The sequence below is a fragment of the Cylas formicarius genome, unplaced genomic scaffold (genome assembly GCF_029955315.1).
Source record: "Cylas formicarius isolate icCylForm1 unplaced genomic scaffold, icCylForm1.1 PGA_scaffold_1__22_contigs__length_36826433, whole genome shotgun sequence".
Taxonomy (NCBI): domain Eukaryota; kingdom Metazoa; phylum Arthropoda; class Insecta; order Coleoptera; family Brentidae; genus Cylas; species Cylas formicarius.
In genome coordinates this window covers 31,828,179-31,845,454 of record NW_026844264.1, presented here as the reverse complement: position 1 = coordinate 31,845,454, position 17,276 = coordinate 31,828,179, and the positions used below count along the sequence as shown (strand labels likewise).

General features: G+C 33.9%; 4 protein-coding genes across 8 annotated transcripts in view; 3 read left to right on the top strand and 1 right to left on the bottom strand.

Moving 5' to 3' along the window:
* Positions 1-6,309, top strand: part of LOC132696488 (zinc finger protein 19-like) — a 46,361-nt gene extending 40,052 nt beyond the window's left edge. For both annotated transcript variants that reach the window (XM_060661332.1, XM_060661333.1), the window contains exons 4-7: positions 2,487-3,049; positions 4,032-4,219; positions 5,727-5,894; positions 5,953-6,309. In XM_060661332.1, coding sequence (XP_060517315.1) covers positions 2,487-3,049; positions 4,032-4,219; positions 5,727-5,894; positions 5,953-6,164 — 1,131 coding nt within the window. In that variant the 3' untranslated portion in view covers positions 6,165-6,309. The remainder of the gene's footprint in view (positions 1-2,486; positions 3,050-4,031; positions 4,220-5,726; positions 5,895-5,952) is intronic.
* A 914-nt stretch (positions 6,310-7,223) lies between these two features.
* On the top strand, positions 7,224-8,455 carry LOC132696569 (SH3 domain-binding glutamic acid-rich protein homolog). The gene is made up of 3 exons (XM_060661466.1): positions 7,224-7,381; positions 7,442-7,645; positions 7,821-8,455. Exons 1-3 carry the CDS (start codon positions 7,337-7,339, stop codon positions 8,190-8,192), a joined length of 621 nt encoding a protein of 206 aa, XP_060517449.1. The 5' UTR covers positions 7,224-7,336; the 3' UTR covers positions 8,193-8,455.
* LOC132696567 (iron-sulfur clusters transporter ABCB7, mitochondrial) lies at positions 8,197-12,928 on the top strand. 3 transcript variants are annotated; one of them, XM_060661462.1, is made up of 10 exons: positions 8,197-8,327; positions 8,947-9,364; positions 9,426-9,578; positions 9,631-9,774; positions 9,840-9,988; positions 10,048-10,222; positions 10,278-10,435; positions 10,737-10,900; positions 12,097-12,502; positions 12,555-12,928. In XM_060661462.1, exons 1-10 carry the CDS (start codon positions 8,220-8,222, stop codon positions 12,786-12,788), a joined length of 2,109 nt encoding a protein of 702 aa, XP_060517445.1. In that variant the 5' UTR covers positions 8,197-8,219; the 3' UTR covers positions 12,789-12,928. The 3 variants fall into 3 exon arrangements, with proteins under 3 accessions (XP_060517445.1, XP_060517444.1, XP_060517446.1); XM_060661461.1 differs by lacking the exon at positions 8,197-8,327 and adding an exon at positions 8,707-8,886; XM_060661463.1 differs by lacking the exon at positions 8,197-8,327 and adding an exon at positions 8,747-8,886 and having other exon boundaries at positions 8,936-9,364.
* Positions 12,929-13,697: 769 nt separating this feature from the next.
* Positions 13,698-17,123, bottom strand: LOC132696568 (lebercilin). Of its 2 annotated transcripts, none has more exons than XM_060661464.1 (4): positions 16,942-17,123; positions 16,525-16,720; positions 15,086-15,150; positions 13,698-15,023 (listed from the first exon to the last, which is right to left on the bottom strand). In XM_060661464.1, the coding sequence occupies exons 1-4, from the start codon at positions 17,007-17,009 to the stop codon at positions 13,700-13,702; spliced, it is 1,653 nt and encodes a 550-aa protein (XP_060517447.1). In that variant the 5' UTR covers positions 17,010-17,123; the 3' UTR covers positions 13,698-13,699. The 2 variants fall into 2 exon arrangements, with proteins under 2 accessions (XP_060517447.1, XP_060517448.1); XM_060661465.1 differs by having other exon boundaries at positions 16,946-17,099.
* Between the last annotated feature and the right edge of the window lie 153 nt (positions 17,124-17,276).

The following is a 17,276-nucleotide window of genomic DNA, read 5'->3' as shown; positions in this document are numbered from 1 at the left end:
AATTAAAACTTGCTGGGCAGAAAAAGCTGCAATGAGAAAGGGTCATTTGTTGTCAAAAAATTTTATAATTAAGATCAGGAAAAAAATCGAAAAATGTTTTTTTGATTTTCGATTTTTTCCGGATATTTCCGAAACTATTCGGAAATATCTTAATTTTAAAACGGTTTCAAATTAAGCATCAAAATGCGCAACTTTACCTCTTCGACTTCCGTATCTCTTACGTTTCCGAAAGCTCAACAGTGCCCCTCGAATTTGGGACACAATATACGTCGTATTATATGGCCTTATGTTTTATTGAACATTATACAAAAAAAAATTATACAAAAATTAAATTATAAAAAATCAATCTCCTGGCGTTATAATTAACGGGTCAACGGTCCGATCTATCAAGTAGTGAAGATCGTACATTTAACTTAATGACATGCTGGACTGCTTTTAGCAAGTTGTCTGGTATCACTTCCTCAATGGTGTCAGCAAACAGTAGCTTAAAGTCTTTCATTTTGAATGTCGCGTTGTGTATTGCTGCAAATGTTTTCACTTACGCTCATATAAATTCTATAGGATTTAGTTCGCAATGATATGGCGGTGTGCGCAGGGCAGTTTGTTTGCTACATCTTTGACGACGTATTCCATGAAACAATGTTTGTGTAAATTTGCTATATGTAATAGTTCATCAAATTATCTTCAAATTAAATATATCACTGAATCACTACTTCAGAATATATTTTATCATTACACTAAAATATTGATCAAAAAAATCCTAATTCATGGCTTTTTTGTAATCTCCCATATGAATGATTCTGTTTTAACTGTGACTTTTTATGTCTTGTATTGTTTGTTCTCACTGGTGATTAATTAAACTAATAATGAAATTTTTGTATTAATTAGATGATCATGAAGATCTTTTTTCATTCAGAGAGAACCTACAATATATCAGCTAAATGTTCGTGTCATGTCCATTTCAAAAATTTATCTATAAACTAATCACCTCATAAATTCTTATTTCTATAATCAAACTAAAAAAAACTGACATTTTTTTTGTTAATGTTTTAAGTTAACACTGAATTCCAGTTGACTTGCATTTGAATTTGTATGACTGGAGCGCCATCTACCTTGAGATTTATGAAACGTCTAGTATATTTTAGAAATTTTATTTCTCGTTCTTGCCGCTTTGAAATTGTAGTTAAATCATTTCCGGCTTTTATCTTTACAGTAACATAGATGAATAATATGCATAAAAAAATTTAAAGTCTATTTTTTAAATATTAGGCATTTGAAGTAAAAAAAAGTTACCGTTACAACGGAATCACCCATATGGCAAGACTGAAATATTATCGAATATTTTAAAACACCTCTTCGCTTCCAATATGGTTGATTGATTATCAGTCTCTTCCCTTTTCCTGAAGACACCTTAATATTCGTCGATCGGAATTCCACGAAATCTTAGCGAGCACTGGTGCTTCATTTTCAGTAAAAATACTTTACGGTAATCGTTTTCCCAGACAAAATCCACATTTTTTTTAAGAGTTCCGAAAAATATTTTCGTTGCAAGGGAAACTGTCATTCTTCGGCGAATGCATCGAGGACTTTTACTGATCGGTCTGTCGTGCGCTTTCTAACCACATAAAAAAAGATGGTAAGTGATCAAATATGACAACAAAGCCCATTTGTTAGTTTTGGGTAGTTTGGATAATGGCTAATTGGTTAAAAATTATGACAAAAAAAAAGGTAATCTGTATATTTTACAAGTCGTAATAAAAAATTCATAGACATTTGCAATATTGCGGTTGAGTTATCGTTATCGCTAAAGAATACATGAATGAATGAATAAATCTTCTTATGGGTGAAGTTATATCTCTTAGGTACAAGGTTTGCTTTACATCTAGTTACAAAACAATGTTTATATATCTAGCCAAAAAACAGATCTCTGTTTTTAAACAACAAACAATACATGTCAAAGAGTGTGAAAATACTATTTTCCACTATAACAGGTCTGCGACTATTGCGATACCTCATACCAAAAATACGACGTATGCACTATTTTGGTAGTACAAGCAAAAATAGAAAGAGTTACCCAAAAACAGAAATCTGTATTTGTGCAGATTGAAGCAACGTATGATAAGCCATCAGTGCAGCACTGCTGATAACATTCCTAGCGCAATCACCCTCCGTACATGGCTTTACCACCCTACTTACTTTTGATATGGGGTATCCCAATCAAGCCTTTTCCCTAAGTCCATACTCTGTTGTATAAATATTAGTTACTGATTTGCAGCGTTGCCAAACACCAGGGATTGTATTTTAGGAATATTTAAACGAAGCCCATGACTGGAGAAGTCCGGTACAAAGCATCAAAAGCCTTTATTACATTTGCCCGTATTTTATGGGGGGTGAAAAATAATTTTAAAATTTCCATATTCCATTTTATTACTCTACGCTTTTATACTAACCTATAAAGAACGTTCATTTACATTCCATTATTTTAGATTCAGTCGCAACCCAAACAGAAGCTAGAAGATTCCAACAATAACTTTCCTGTAACTCCAAACCAGCAATGTACCCAACAACCAAAATACCTGCCGAAAAAGTTGAACAACGTGGTTCGGCATTTGCGTTTCAACGTCGAATGCCTAAAAGACAAACCGGGCGAAAACGCTCGGGACATTTTGCACGCACCAAAAACACCATCCCAGAACAATCTATTTAAAAATGTTCGGGAAACTGCCGACGATACCGAAAGCAACGTTCCGGAAGGAACCGCAACCCCAGACGTGGGTTTAAATTTAAGTTTTCTAACAAACGCCAATTCTATCTCCAACAGTTTCGATTTTAAGTGTGAAACGATGAAATCAAAATCGAGCGACGAATTACCGGTCGATTCTTCATCGAACGATAATTTGACCGACAGTTCCGGCAGTGTTACAAACGGATGCGGGAAAAGCAGCGAGAAACAAAGGAAAACGGAAAACGGTACAGAAAAGAGGAGGGTCTTTAATTGCGATGACTGCGGAAAGACCTTTAGTCAGTTGAGGAATTATAAGTATCACAGGTACGTATAAGTATCGGTTCAATATTTTGATTCTGAAATATTCGTATTAGAAAAAAATTGTTTAACCTAACCAGCGTATAATATTTTTGAGAGACACTTTCAAATTAACATGACTTTTTTGCTTTTTCTTAAGTCAGATAATTAAATATTTCGTGGCAAAATTTGGAAATGCAAAACAGTTGCCTTAAAGTCTTACATATTCATTGGAAAACCTAAAATAGTTCGCTGTTTTTTTTTCAATTGAGACAGCATTTTTTAGAACAAATTATAAATGAAGTGTCGCCATTCTTTTGCCTATAGTATAGAATGGAGTGGACTTTTTTTCACATAATAAAACAAACAATTCAAAAACCGTTATTATATTTTATACAAAAGCTTAAAATTTTATTTAACTACTGATATGAGGCAAATAAGTTTCGAAAAATAAAAATTTAGTTGGTTTCTTCGAAGCTCATTGTAATTCTCTGAATATACTAAGACCTATCTGTTTTGTATATCACAATGACCATTTATAGTTATTGACAGTATTTTTTAACTTTCTTTGTATGTTTAAAGAGCTATTGTGTTGACAATGTAGGATAGATCATCAGAGACATGACCAAGAATGATCTTGCCAATATTGATTTTTGAATCTTTTTATATAAAACTTTTTTACGTAAATAGATAAGAATTGTTGGTTTTATAATTGGTACACGAAAAGAGAAAGTAAATTGATTTAATTTTAAACGCACTCGAGATATTACCAAATAGGCCCGTTTACTTTATCTCGACACAAAATCAACTTTTTAAACATTCCTTCTCCAAAATCCAATTAATTTTAACAAATACGTACGTAGTATAACGAAACATCGTTTAATTTATATAGAAGTCAGTCAAGTCATTAATTTTTTACCTTCAGGTTTCTGCTTATAATTAATAATAAAAATAGTAATAATTCAACGGAAATGTTAACCAAAGTAAAATTGACATCTCCTTGTTCTAGATCAGTACATGACGGTACGAAGGAATTTTCTGCAAAGTGTACCGAATGTGGAAAAGTGTTCAACGACAAAGGGTACCTGAGCAGTCACATGAAGATTCATCGAGACAAAAAAGAATACGCGTGTCCACACTGCCCTAAAAGATTCAACCAAAGAGTAGCTTACAATATGCACCTCAGAATACATACCGGTAAGCACATACTGGGGAATATTGACATTGACCATTTGTCGACGACTATTTGTTGATGAGAAATAATTAGAAACTTCCTGCATTTTACAGGTCCGTACTTAGTAACTGCAAAATTTTGTAATCCGTTATGTCCATGGATCACAAAAAAAAGATTTTCTTTTAAATAGTTCTATAAGGGCTTAAACGGAAAACTTAACTTAGCAAACCTTGTAATGGACTATTTTGTCCACTACGACCAGGTTTTATTATTATAAATTTTTCAACATGCATTAAGGTCTACTTTTTGAAAAAAATAGTAATATTTGAATTTTGCATAATCAATTTTATAATAGTTAAAAAAAATCTGACTATCCGACGTTTAGTTTTTTGTTCTAATTCTAGGCTTTTAAATGCGGATTTTGCGATGTTGGAGAGCAAGTTTCGGGCTTTAATTTTGAGTGCCAAGAAGTGCCAAGCGGTGTAAAAAAATCCTTAGTGACTCCAAAAATTTTAATCACTATCTGTTCAATATAACATAACTTTTTAGTTAGTTAAGGTAATTATTTCCTAATTAGAGTTTTTTTTGTAGATACATTAAAAATAGTACATTTTATTTTTAAATTTAAATATTTGAAGCTTAAACTTAATATACTTTATAATAGTAGGTACTAAAAATGTATCGAGTCAAGTGGTGGTGTGAGAAGAAGAAGATCTATTCACTAAAATCTTGTAAAATAAGCAAACAGAATGCATATATCTTCTATTTTGCATATTTATCCATCCCACCATTTGGAGAGTGTGACATACCCACAAATTTTCTTACGCAGAACATCAGCCTCAAACAGCAGTTTTGTAAATTCTGAATTCGAAAAATTTCAATGTGATTCAAACATGGATGTAAGATACCATCACAGAAATTAAGTTGTAATAACACTAATGACTTGAACAACAATACTTTTGTTTTTCTATTTAAATGATCCTTGTTTTGGTAAATGATCTTTAAATTGAAGTAAGTTTTTTGAAGGCATTTAGGTATGTGATTTGAAAACCACAATTCACTGTTCAATAGTAGATCTAAATTTTTTACAGAGTCACTATACTTTGTCGAAAAGAAGTTTAGTTTATTTTTACTTTCGAAGAATGCAACAAAAAAATTGAAGTATATATAGAGAAAAGGATCGGTCCCTGTGGAACGCCTTTATTGAGATATAAAAAAAGATAATTTTGAATTGTATGTCACTGCTTGGACCCTATTACTGAGATAACTAAAAAGTATATTTATGCGTTTACAAAAAAAAAAACTATGTAATGTAAAACTGCGGCAAGTAAAGAATAATTGAGCGTATCAAAAGCTTTTGAATAATCCAAGAGAGCCAGAACAGTAACTTTACCTTCATCTAGACCTTTAAAAATATCATCGGTAATTTTCAAAAGGGCAGTTGTGCAAATAAGCTATTTACACCGCTTCAGTTCATTTAAAACCAAAGATTTCCATGTATCGATATATCTAATTAAGAAAATTTTCTAGGTGTTAAACCCCATGAATGTCCCACGTGCGGCAAAACATTCTCCAGAAAAATGCTGCTGAAGCAACACCAACGCGTGCATACCGGAGAACGGCCTTATTCTTGTCCAGAATGCGGAAAAACTTTCGCAGACCGATCCAATATGAGTTTGCACGCCAGATTGCACACAGGTTTTGAAATTCATATTCGAACTTTCTATAGTTTTTAATCGGGACAATAATATTTCAGGCATCAAACCTTACGCGTGCAATCTGTGTCCGAAAAGTTTCACCAAGAAACATCACCTCAAGACGCATCTGAATTTCCACACAGGACTTAAACCCTACTCCTGCGAAAACTGCGGCCTGGCATTTTCCCAGAGTAGTAACATGAGAACCCACTACAAAAAGTGCATTTTAAAGGCAGGCGATACCAGTTCAATAGACAATAACTCCTCCTGATATTAACTTACTTTTTGTAAAATCCTGTGATATGATTTATTTAGATCGCTTCAAACTGTGTTCTAGACATTGCATCTATGTAATATACATTCGTACAATATTTATAGACATATAAATAGTTCCGTCTCATTTGTTTTTATTTTATTGTAAAAATTGTAGCTACATTTTTATGTTATAATTTCATAATAAAAAGTGAATTTTTAAATTTATCTCAGAGTTTTCGTGTGGATAGACTTCAAAATTAATCCCGTCCCCGATATATTGATCAGATAAATTAACCGCTGGATATATTTTTCAAAATCACGCCATACTGAAGCGTGTTCAACTGATTTCCTTTGAACAACTTTACGATATTGTCAACTTCATAAAGTTCCAACAAAATCCATATATAATAGAGTGCCGCCTATAGTACCTCGGTCGGCAATGAGATTTACTACGGTACGATTTCTTCCAAGAGAAGCAAAGGACTTTGCGCGCATGCATGTATATTTCACACAATAACCTGCACTTTGCCGTCTGTCGTTTTTCCAGACAGTGATGTTCACACACTGAACTCGTTTTCGCTGAACACAGAGCACATTTTGAAAAAACTGCCCTAAAAATTCCACAACTAAACCCACCTGTCGAATTGCCGCACTAATTCGTATTGGGTGGATTGATATGACATTGGTTTTGAACGAGACGTCAAACAACCACGCATGCGCATGGAATCGCACTTCCAACGTTTTTTGATTGTCTCTTCAAAACTTCCTGCAGTAACGATTAAATATTTTTTCTGTTTTTCTGGTTGAATATCAAAAAAATACTAATACCTATAAATTTATTTAGTCAAATTTCATGGGGATCGTGATCTCTAGTATCTTTTTTTATTATTTGAAATTGAAATAGACCTACATGTAATATATCAATGTGGTACACGTTTTTCTGAGAAAACTTAATGCCAGCACATTCACGATGGAATTATCTCGTGGTAACAGTTTTCTGACGTCACTATTGGTAATTTGGCACGTTCTATTTAGCGTTATTTTCAATTCCTTGCCACGGAATAAGCGAAACCCACCAACTGTACTTTTTTTTTTCCTGCCAAGTTAACTGTGTTCGTCGAAATTTGTTCCTTATATTCTTCTAAAACCTATAAATAACAATATTTTTTAACAGTATTCGCCAAAAATATGGTAGTGAAAGTGTATATAAGCGGAATATCCGGAAATAAAGAGGTAGAATTTGTTAGTTCTTTGGCCTAATTGACCTGTCTACACCTGTTGTGATTTTGGCAGGTGAAAAAGCGACAACAGAGAGTTTTGCTGATTCTTGATTCAAAAAATGTTAAGTATGAAATTTTGGATATCGCCGAACCCAACATGGAAGAGGCGAAAGAGTATATGCAAAATAATTCCAAGCTTCTTGGCGGAACAATAGGTGACCCCAACCCTAGACATCCCCTACCTCCACAGATTTTTAATGAAGAAGAGTATTGTGGGGTTGGCTTTATTTTTAAATTTATTTTTACGTTTATTTAGCACTCCTTAGAATTTTTGTTTAATATTAGTTATATTGTTTTTTAGTTTATTGTTTATGACAAATTGTTTGCTTTTCTAGTTTTTTAGAATGAGATACCATGCACAGTTTTTTAAATATTGTAACTTCTGTTTTTAGGATTATGACGCCTTTGATATGGCCAATGAGTTGGATGAGATGGAGAAATTCCTAAAATTAGCTCCTGGTGACACAATTATTACTTCGAATGTGGAAACAACCCTTGGCAATGGAGAAGTGGTAAATGATGAAACTAAGGATGCTAAAGAAATTTCACCAGAAAAAGATGTGCCTACTAATGATACTGATGACGCAAAGCTTAAAATCAATGAAGATAATACTGTGCCTATAATGGAAGAAACGCAAGAACTTGAAGAAGACGCACAGGATAATAAAGAAAACGAGAGTGATGATCAAAAAATTAAAAATGGTAGTAGAGAAGTTGATGTGGAGGCTACTGAAATTGAAACTGAAAAGTCTGAAGAAGCATAATTGCTATAATAGAAGCACCTTCAAAAAATGTCCTATTTATTTATCGTTACATTTGCTGTTTTTATCTTTACATATAAATTATCTGGACTTGGTTTTATTAAGTTTAAAGTATTATTCATCTCTATTCGCTTTGAGGTAAGGAACTATTATTGCTTGAAATTAAACTATATTTTTTACAATCACAGCATATGTATGCTCATAAAATGTTGTAAATATATCATGTATACTGTTTTAAGCATTGGTCCATTAAATTATTAACATTTTTTTGTGTTTGTTTAAAGAAAAACGTAGAAAATCACTAATTATGTATTTGAATTAAAAATTGACCTTTTTGATCCAGGAGTATATGCCTAAGAAATAAAATTAGTTAAATTAATGCATGTAAATTTAAGATTTGTCTGACACATTATGCAATTTGTACATTAGTTTTAAATGTTCATTATCGGATAAATGGCAATACTAATCAATGACCGATATGAGGCGTTCAAGTTCGAAACGAAGTGTCCAACTCATATTCCATTCCTGACAGTAGTTCATTTGTGCCGCAATGGCGGCAGTACTATATTTTAAGGTTAATAAAATATCACTAGGATTTTTTGTAAAAAAGGGAATTAGTAGTCGCAATTTTAGCCATTTTTTTCAAAGACAACAAATTACAAACAAATATTTACCTATAACGTATCAAATTAAAAAGGTAGGATACATTTACGTAATTCCAACCTATTGGCTATTTCTACTTGTAGATTTGTTTCAGTCTTCCACGACTAGTAGCGACACAGACAAAACCCCAGTTGTAAACGCTAGTATTCTAGCAAACGTTTTAAACAAGGCACCTACTAGTTTGCCAAAAAGTCAGCCTGCAAGAGGATGTTTTCATCCAGGAGCTTCAACCCTGTCAAGAGAGTCACTTCCGTTGGGGAGCAAGCCAGTAAGTGGGACGCAGATGGTCGGAGCCATGCTACAATACATTTGGCCGAAAGATAACAAGGAAATAAGAAACCGAGTAACTTTGGCAGTATCTTTACTAGTTGGAGCAAAGCTATTAAATGTTTGTGTCCCCTTTATTTTTAAATATTCTGTGGACTATTTAAATTTAAATGCCGGCGGCGTACTCAATATGGATTCTGCACCACAAACTTTGGCTACGGTGGCAACAAGTATTCTACTTGGGTGTAGGGAAATATTTGAAAATAAAGACTAATATAAATTTTCAATGGGTATTTTTTTTTTCAGATGGTGTAGCTAGAGCAGGAGCCGCGGGATTCAACGAATTGCGAAATGCTGTGTTTGCAAAAGTCGCGCAACACTCCATTAGGAGGATAGCTAAAAATGTATTTATTCATTTGCACAATTTAGATTTATCATTTCATTTGAGCAGACAGACAGGTGATATACATACTTTTCTAATCCAGCTAGTCTTTCGAGGTTAATTTTTTAGGTGCTCTATCCAAAACTATAGATAGAGGATCCAGAGGAATAAATTTTGTGTTAACTGCTATGGTTTTTAATATTGTTCCAACGATTTTTGAACTCGCTCTGGTGTCTACAATTTTAAATCTCAAATGTGGATCGGCATTTGCAGGTAAAAATTTTATTGTATTTTAAAAATATATTAGTACTAGTAACTTTTGGTATTAACTTTTACAGGTATTGCATTAGGTTGTGTGGGAATTTATGCTGTATACACTTTAGGAATAACCCAATGGAGGACAAAATTTAGGGTTTATATGAATAAAGCAGAGAACGAGGCTGGAAATAAAGCCATAGATTCATTAATAAATTATGAAACTGTAAAAGTATGCCACATTTTATCTTTGAAGTGACAGCATTGTTGCATAAAATATTTTGCTTTCAGTATTTTAACAATGAATTGTACGAAGCAGAAAGATATGACGCGGCTCTTAAAAAATATGAAGCGGCCAGTTTGAAAACCACTAGCAGTTTAGCTATGCTTAATTTTGGACAAAATGCCATATTCAGTGCCGCCCTGAGTGGTATTATGATTTTGGCAGCTAATGAAATTTTGAAAGGTTAACAAAATTTAGATATCATTTTCACAATCATCTTTATAGACAATGTCATTAGGAAACATGACGGTGGGTGATCTAGTGATGGTTAATGGTTTGTTATTTCAATTATCAATACCCTTAGGATTTTTGGGTAGCGTTTACAGGGAGGTTCGTCAGGCTTTGGTGGATATGCAAACAATGTTTACACTCATGTCCATGGACAGCTCAATTAAAGTGAGTAATACCAGTGTCGTTTGTCCCATTGAATTAAAATACATTATTTTTTTATTGGGTTATTGAAATAACTGCTGTAAAAAAGCTTAAAGTGTTTTAACAAATTTCTAAGATAAATTGGACACTTTTCCTATACCCTATAAGCTCTGACAGATACAGAATACTACTAAATTTTATTTGATTTATCAATACTTGTTGAAAGGTAATGAAATTTTTGAAAGGGTCCAAAAACCTATTTATTGCATCGATAAGATAGTTCTATGAGAAAAAGTTGTTGACCCTTGAAACAATGTGGTTGTAGAACAAACCTAACGCACCCTACCTACATGTGGATTCGAAAAACTCGGAAATTGTTTTTGACAATGTTAGTTTCGAGTACGGACCTGGAAAGAAGATCCTAAATGGCCTTAATCTTACCATCTCCCCTGGCAAGAAAATTGCAATTGTAGGGGGTTCCGGATCAGGGTGAGTACTGTTTTGGGGTTAGATTAGGTTTAGGTTATAGTATATGTAATAAATTTCATAAACAGCATGTTAGTCATGAGTGGAGCCTGCGCTTAAAGGAGTGATTGAAAAAGTTTCTCTAACGTGTTGCATACTATACTTTTTCTATGACCGTCCCGAAACAATTACAATTTAAAAAATTAAAAATAATAAAAAAATATTGGTTCAATTGACATTGAACCTATTCCTTTATCCTTCCTATAGGGTCCGATATTATCTCTTTTTATAATTAAACTCTTTTTATAATTAAACTTTTTGCCAGATGTTTTTATTTTGAAAACTGATTTTTTGATTTTGGTAGGCTGATTGTATGACGTAAGGTTTTTTTGCAAATATTAAACGAAAAAAAAAACAAATTATTTTTTTATTCAGTTAAAAACTGGAATCCTAGTTAATGTTCTGAAATCTCTCCATGTGCTTCGCTAACTGCTGCAAAATTTTGAGGAAAATAGTTCAATTGTGAAAACAGGAAATGCACTTTCGAACTCATATTACAACCTAGAAGACAAAAGTGTGAATTTTTCGTTCTTAGAAACTTATCAATTACTTCTTTAAATGTAACTCAGGTGTTTTTGTCGACATTGGTAATTGTGTTTTCTCCCAAAAGTATTGAAACGCTGTCTATTTTTGATATGAAGAGGGCAGTAAAACTTTTTTAGGGTCAACTAAGCTATCTCTTAATATATTTTAGCTACCAGGTTTTGCTTTATTACGACATAACCACCACAGACATAACAAAAGTTATTTATACGTTCTAGAACACTAGAAATACTCAACAATCGCAAACACAATAGTACGAAAAATACAACCAGACTGCGCATAAGCTGGTGGCAACGCTGTATTGAAGCTTCTACGCCAACTCTGTTGCTTTGCAGAGAAATCTAATATTATCCAGTGTTGCCAAATCACATTAAATTTCATAAAATCAGATATAGAGCGCTATAAAAAAAATGACATGATAGAGCAAACATGTGGCGTTTTTTGCAAAAAGTGCACCCAAAAAAATACAATTAAGCAAACAGCTTTCAAACATTAAAAACACGGTACACCTGTGTTATTGACACTCATGTAAATAAATTACTTAAAATGTCGAATTGCGTATTATAAGTTATCCGGCACTGAAATAAAAAAGGAATGCCATTTTTTTCTTGTCGTAGCAAAACAACGTTGGTGAGGTTGCTCTATAGGTTTTATGAACCTACTCGTGGCCGTATACTTATTGGCGGCCAAGATATCCGCGACGTAAATCTCGAAAGTTTGAGGAAATCCATTTCAATTGTACCACAGGATTCGGTACTGTTCCACGACACCATTAAATACAATTTGCATTACGGTAACCTGAACGCGTCCGAACAAGATGTGGTGGAGGCTGGCAAAATGTCAGAAATTCACGATTCAATTTTGAAATGGCCCCAGGGCTACGAAACGCAGGTCGGCGAAAGGGGTTTAAAACTTTCGGGCGGGGAGAAGCAAAGAGTGGCAATCGCGAGGGCGATTTTAAAAAATTCTCCCATTTTGATTTTCGACGAAGCCACGAGTTCTTTGGACTCGATAACGGAACACGTAAGTTCGATATGTTGAAAAACGATTTGTTATTAATATGCGGTTCCCGCAGAATATACTAAAAGCGTTAAGGAACGCAACAAAAGGAAGGACGAGCATTTGCATCGCTCATCGTTTGAGTACGATTATGGATGCGGATGAAATTTTTGTTTTCGAAAATGGCAAAGTATCTGAAAGGGGTGATCACAAAGCTCTGCTGCAGAACATAGACAGTCTTTATTACAAACTCTGGCATACTCAAAACCACTCCTTCAAGGAGAGGCCAACGAGGGAAAATAGGGTGTGATACCAGAATGTACGATACTGTATATATGTTATATAATATTTATTTGATGTATACAAATAAATGGGTTTATTTTAACTATATTAAAAAAATCATTTGGTGACTTGCATATTTAAAGTTTTTTGGGAGAATGAATAAATTACATATTTTAATCCTCCACAAAGACGCTGAAAGTATTGCGTTGCGACGTACTAATGCTAGCAGAAAGCATTGAGGTTGACATTCCAACCAGACTTCATTTTTTAACTTTTTTTTTATTTTCTTTTTATTTTAATTCGCATTGTACAGTTATAAAATAATCACATCGAGTAATTTTATTAGATTACAATTACAATTTTCGGCCGGAAAAAAAAGTAATTAAAGATTTTTTACGTTTCCTTGTTTACATTTCTTTTTAGTTTTTTATTTCCTCAAGTTTGTTGTTTTTAGTGATTTAGCCTATCCACTACGTCCTAAATGTTTCTTTTCTTTATTTCTTGAGCTTTGTATTTCAACGAGACTTAATTTTGTAAATATTTTAATTCACTCTTTGGAAGACTATAAAATAGTCACATCGAGTAATTTTGTTAGCTTAGAATTGCAATTTTCGAATTAAAAAAAAATATCAACAGACAGTCTGTTTACATTTCTTTTTTTTTATTTCCTTATGTTTGTTTTTTAGCGAGTTAGCGTAGCCACTACGCCCTAAACGTTTCTTTTCTATATTTACAGTTCTTTTTGATTTTTTTGTGTTCTATAATTCCTTTGTTTTTAAAGGTGTGTAAGGTTTGGTTAGTTTTGGTATCTTTCGGACATCCTATACTTTATTATATCATTTTCCAACAAGACGAAATTTAACAATCCAATATTTTTTAGCTAACATCGATCTTTTATTACAACATAAACAAGATTGTATAGGGATGAATTGAAAATGGTCAGTGGGAAACGTTGCCGTAAATTTCTTGCATTATCGTCCCTTGATTTGCTTTACCATCTTCTAAACTATCGAAACTTTCGCCGTTGTCGATAGCCCTCAGAGTGGCGAGCAATTTCTTTTTGTTATCGATACTGACGATCGGCTCTTTCCTACCGTTCGCCCCCTTTTCTTTAAACTTGTATTCCTCGTTCAAGATCTCGCGTACGAAACTCATATCCGACTGGTCCAAATGGAAAAACGATTTTTTCAGCTTCGATTCAAGTTGTTCGGTGTCCTTGAAAGCTGCCAATAAGGTATCGCTATCGCGTTGCGACGACTTGAGATTTTCCCTATGCAATTCGATCACTTCCGAGCAACTTTTCATGTTGCTCACGATTTCCGAGCAGTATTCGTTGAATTTTCGGTCGAATTTCGCCGAATCTGGTTCCGAAACGCGCCTTACTAATTCGTCGTTATCCACTTGGTTCAGTTCTAATTTATCGCGTTTTCGCAACTCATCCTTCCGTGGCGATTGGTCCGGTTTCGTTTTGTCGCCGTCGTTCACTTTCACGATCTTTTCCAACTTTAAGGAAGAATTGGGCCTGCTCTTGAGGAAATCGCGACCCGCTTCGTCTCCTTTTGGAGAAATACCTTCCGCACTATTCGACAGTCTCTGTTTTATACTTTCCATGGGAGTTTTAAGCAAATCCGTGTGGCAGTTTCGTCGGATTTCTTCTGTTTTCGTTCTGATCGGTTCGAGTTTTACGTCCAGTACTGGCGTCTGGGGGAAATTTTCTTCGGATGCCACTTTTTCTTTCGTCAAGTTGCCATCTAGAGTTTGATGAGCGCCCAAATGGACCATCGACATCGATTGATGGTTTCCGAACTTCCCAAACGGTTTTCTCGGTCGCGCCGTCGTATTCTCCTTTTCTTCGACGAGCGCGGTCAGTCGATCGATTTCTGCGAGCGCGTGGACCAGTTCCTTTTGGCTCTGTTTATACTTTACGATTTCTGTGTTCAATCGTTGTTTCGAGATCTTGCTTTCCAGTATTAATTTCCTGTTCAGCACGGTCACCTGTTCCTCCGATTTGGTCAGTTTCATTTTTAAATCTTCCAACCTATCCATGAGCGTTTCCCTTTCCGTCAGGTGTTTATCTCTATTCAGTTTTTCTAGACGCGACAGTTGTTCTTTCGCTTTGCCCAGCTCTTCGGTTTTTAATTTCAATTGGTCGCTTAACTCTCTCAAATTTTTTTTCAAGCTCTTGTTCCTCTCCGACAACATTCGAAGTTCTTCCTCGTGCGAGTGAAGTAATCTTGGAAGATCTGCGTTTGTACTTTCGTATCTGAAATGATTCACCTTTACAGGTTAGCACTCCTTCGTTATAAAGTATATCGAAAAACTTACCGTGATAAGGCTTTGTCTTGCCGTTTTTGTAATGTTTTTAAAACTTGGTTCTCCCGAGCAACCTCCTGAAACATATTAACTCAAATTATCGTATGTGATATCAATATTATTTATAACACTAAAGTATATTTCAAAAATGTTGGTTTTTTAGAAAAATATATTATACAGGGCGATGTCCGACTTAAGCGGTAGGCTTACAAGGTCCGTTAAATTCGTATAACTACTAGATATACAGGGTTTTCGGTAATAATGGTCGAAATAATAAATATCCTTTGACCGATTTTGTTGAAATTTGGTAGTGTTGATGTTCTGATAACCAATTATTAAGTGCAGTTGCATTTTTCCAGGAAGCACCCTGTCGAATATTTCTGACAAAATAATGTACGCCACTGAAATTTTTAACTTTTTTTTTCAAATTTTGCAACTAAAACTAAAACTTTCTTTTCGTACCTTACTTCGTTTTCGACAAAAAAAGGCCTAGACCTCGTTAAATGTTCTGTGAAGATGACGCAGAATGTACGATTTTCGGAAATGCTCGGAACAGATTGGCTCCCTATGTAACACTAAACAATTTGAAGCAATTTAGCGCCTTCTATTTACTTTCCCGACGTATAATGGTCTCCGTACCGTGAAGTTTTCCGATAAAAATAATTTTAATACAGCTTTAAAAAATTTGGACACACGTAAGTTAAGACGTCTTGCTTATTTTACTATAAAATATATTAAAGACCCGCGTTTTTCTTAAAAACGAGTAAAAATAAAACTATAATTTGTATCGGTCTATCTGATATCACATGCTGATAGATCTGTGTTAGTTTACGATTTTATTTTCTTTAAGCTCTGATGCGGATTTCTTATTGTAGAAATGTAATTTCTTATAAACAATAAATAATAATTATAATAATAATAATAATATAGAGGCATGTGCGGAATCCTGTATTTGTCGTAATTACTACAAAGAATTTGGCAATACTGTAAGCAAATTTTGAAAATCGCGAAAAATCATAATTATACAATGCCTATTCAAGACTAGCTTACAGTGTTGCGAAAAACCCCTACATGATTATTTAACAGTCTGTTAATTTCTGATAATACTGTAAGAGCTGTTCGCATATTACCTCGCATTTCATGAACTAAAAGAAATTTGTCAACACTGTAAGCGAGCCTGGATAGGGCATGGGAAACTTTTCTCGAACTTGACGGACCTTAAGTATTCTTTTAATGTTTCACTTAAAATGAACACCCTGAATGTATAGTATGTACAAACTATAAAATCTGCGTCAATAGTAGATATAAATAGTTTTAATTTATACAGTCAATAATCAATATCTACTTAATTAGTTTAAAAGGTCTAGTTTATTCATTTTTACTTTAATTTTGAATTATCCCGTCATGTCTTGGTAGAATGGTTTAGATGTAGACATTCGAATTCTGCTTACGGCTAAATGGAAATTTGCGTCATTCAGTTGACTTTGTAGCTGTCGCAGTTTTAGCAGTTTCGCAGACATGACCCGTTGTTTTACCGGATTGGCTTTGTGCGTCGGCCTTACGGGATATGCCAATGGATTCATAGGTTTCCTTTTTTTAAAAAAACAACTCGAACTTGAGGTGCACAAAGTATCGCAGCTTTTACTCCTGAAAGAATAATGTATTTACCATTGTACTTTCAGTTACAGCAAAAATATTTAATTTTTATGAATGTATTTATAATTTTCATTATTTTTCAACTAAATTATTTCGAAGGACATGTTTTTAGAAAAGGCGTTTTTGATTTTAATTATCGTCTAAATTTTTTACATTGTTAGGCTCTAAAAAGCTATTGCCTGGTTGATTATACTTTAAAAATGTATACAAACCTACTTCCTGCCTCGCACTGGTCTGATTTTTGAGTAGATTCCGAATTTGTTCGACTAACGGAAGTCATATTTTCGAACACCTAATTAGGTGTAGGTATATAATATACAAGATGGAAGCGTAAAATGTGAAAAATTAAATTAAAAACTGCACTGCGAAGATGACATGTTTGTATACACATTAATGTGTATATACGGCGTTGCTAAGCTACCCTATGTCAATATAAGAGGATTCGGTTCTAGCCATTGATCTAAACAAGGTTCAATGGCTTCGGCATACGTTGCACGGTGGCAGCGCGTCCTAGCGATCGAATTGCGAACATCCAAATAATTTCCAG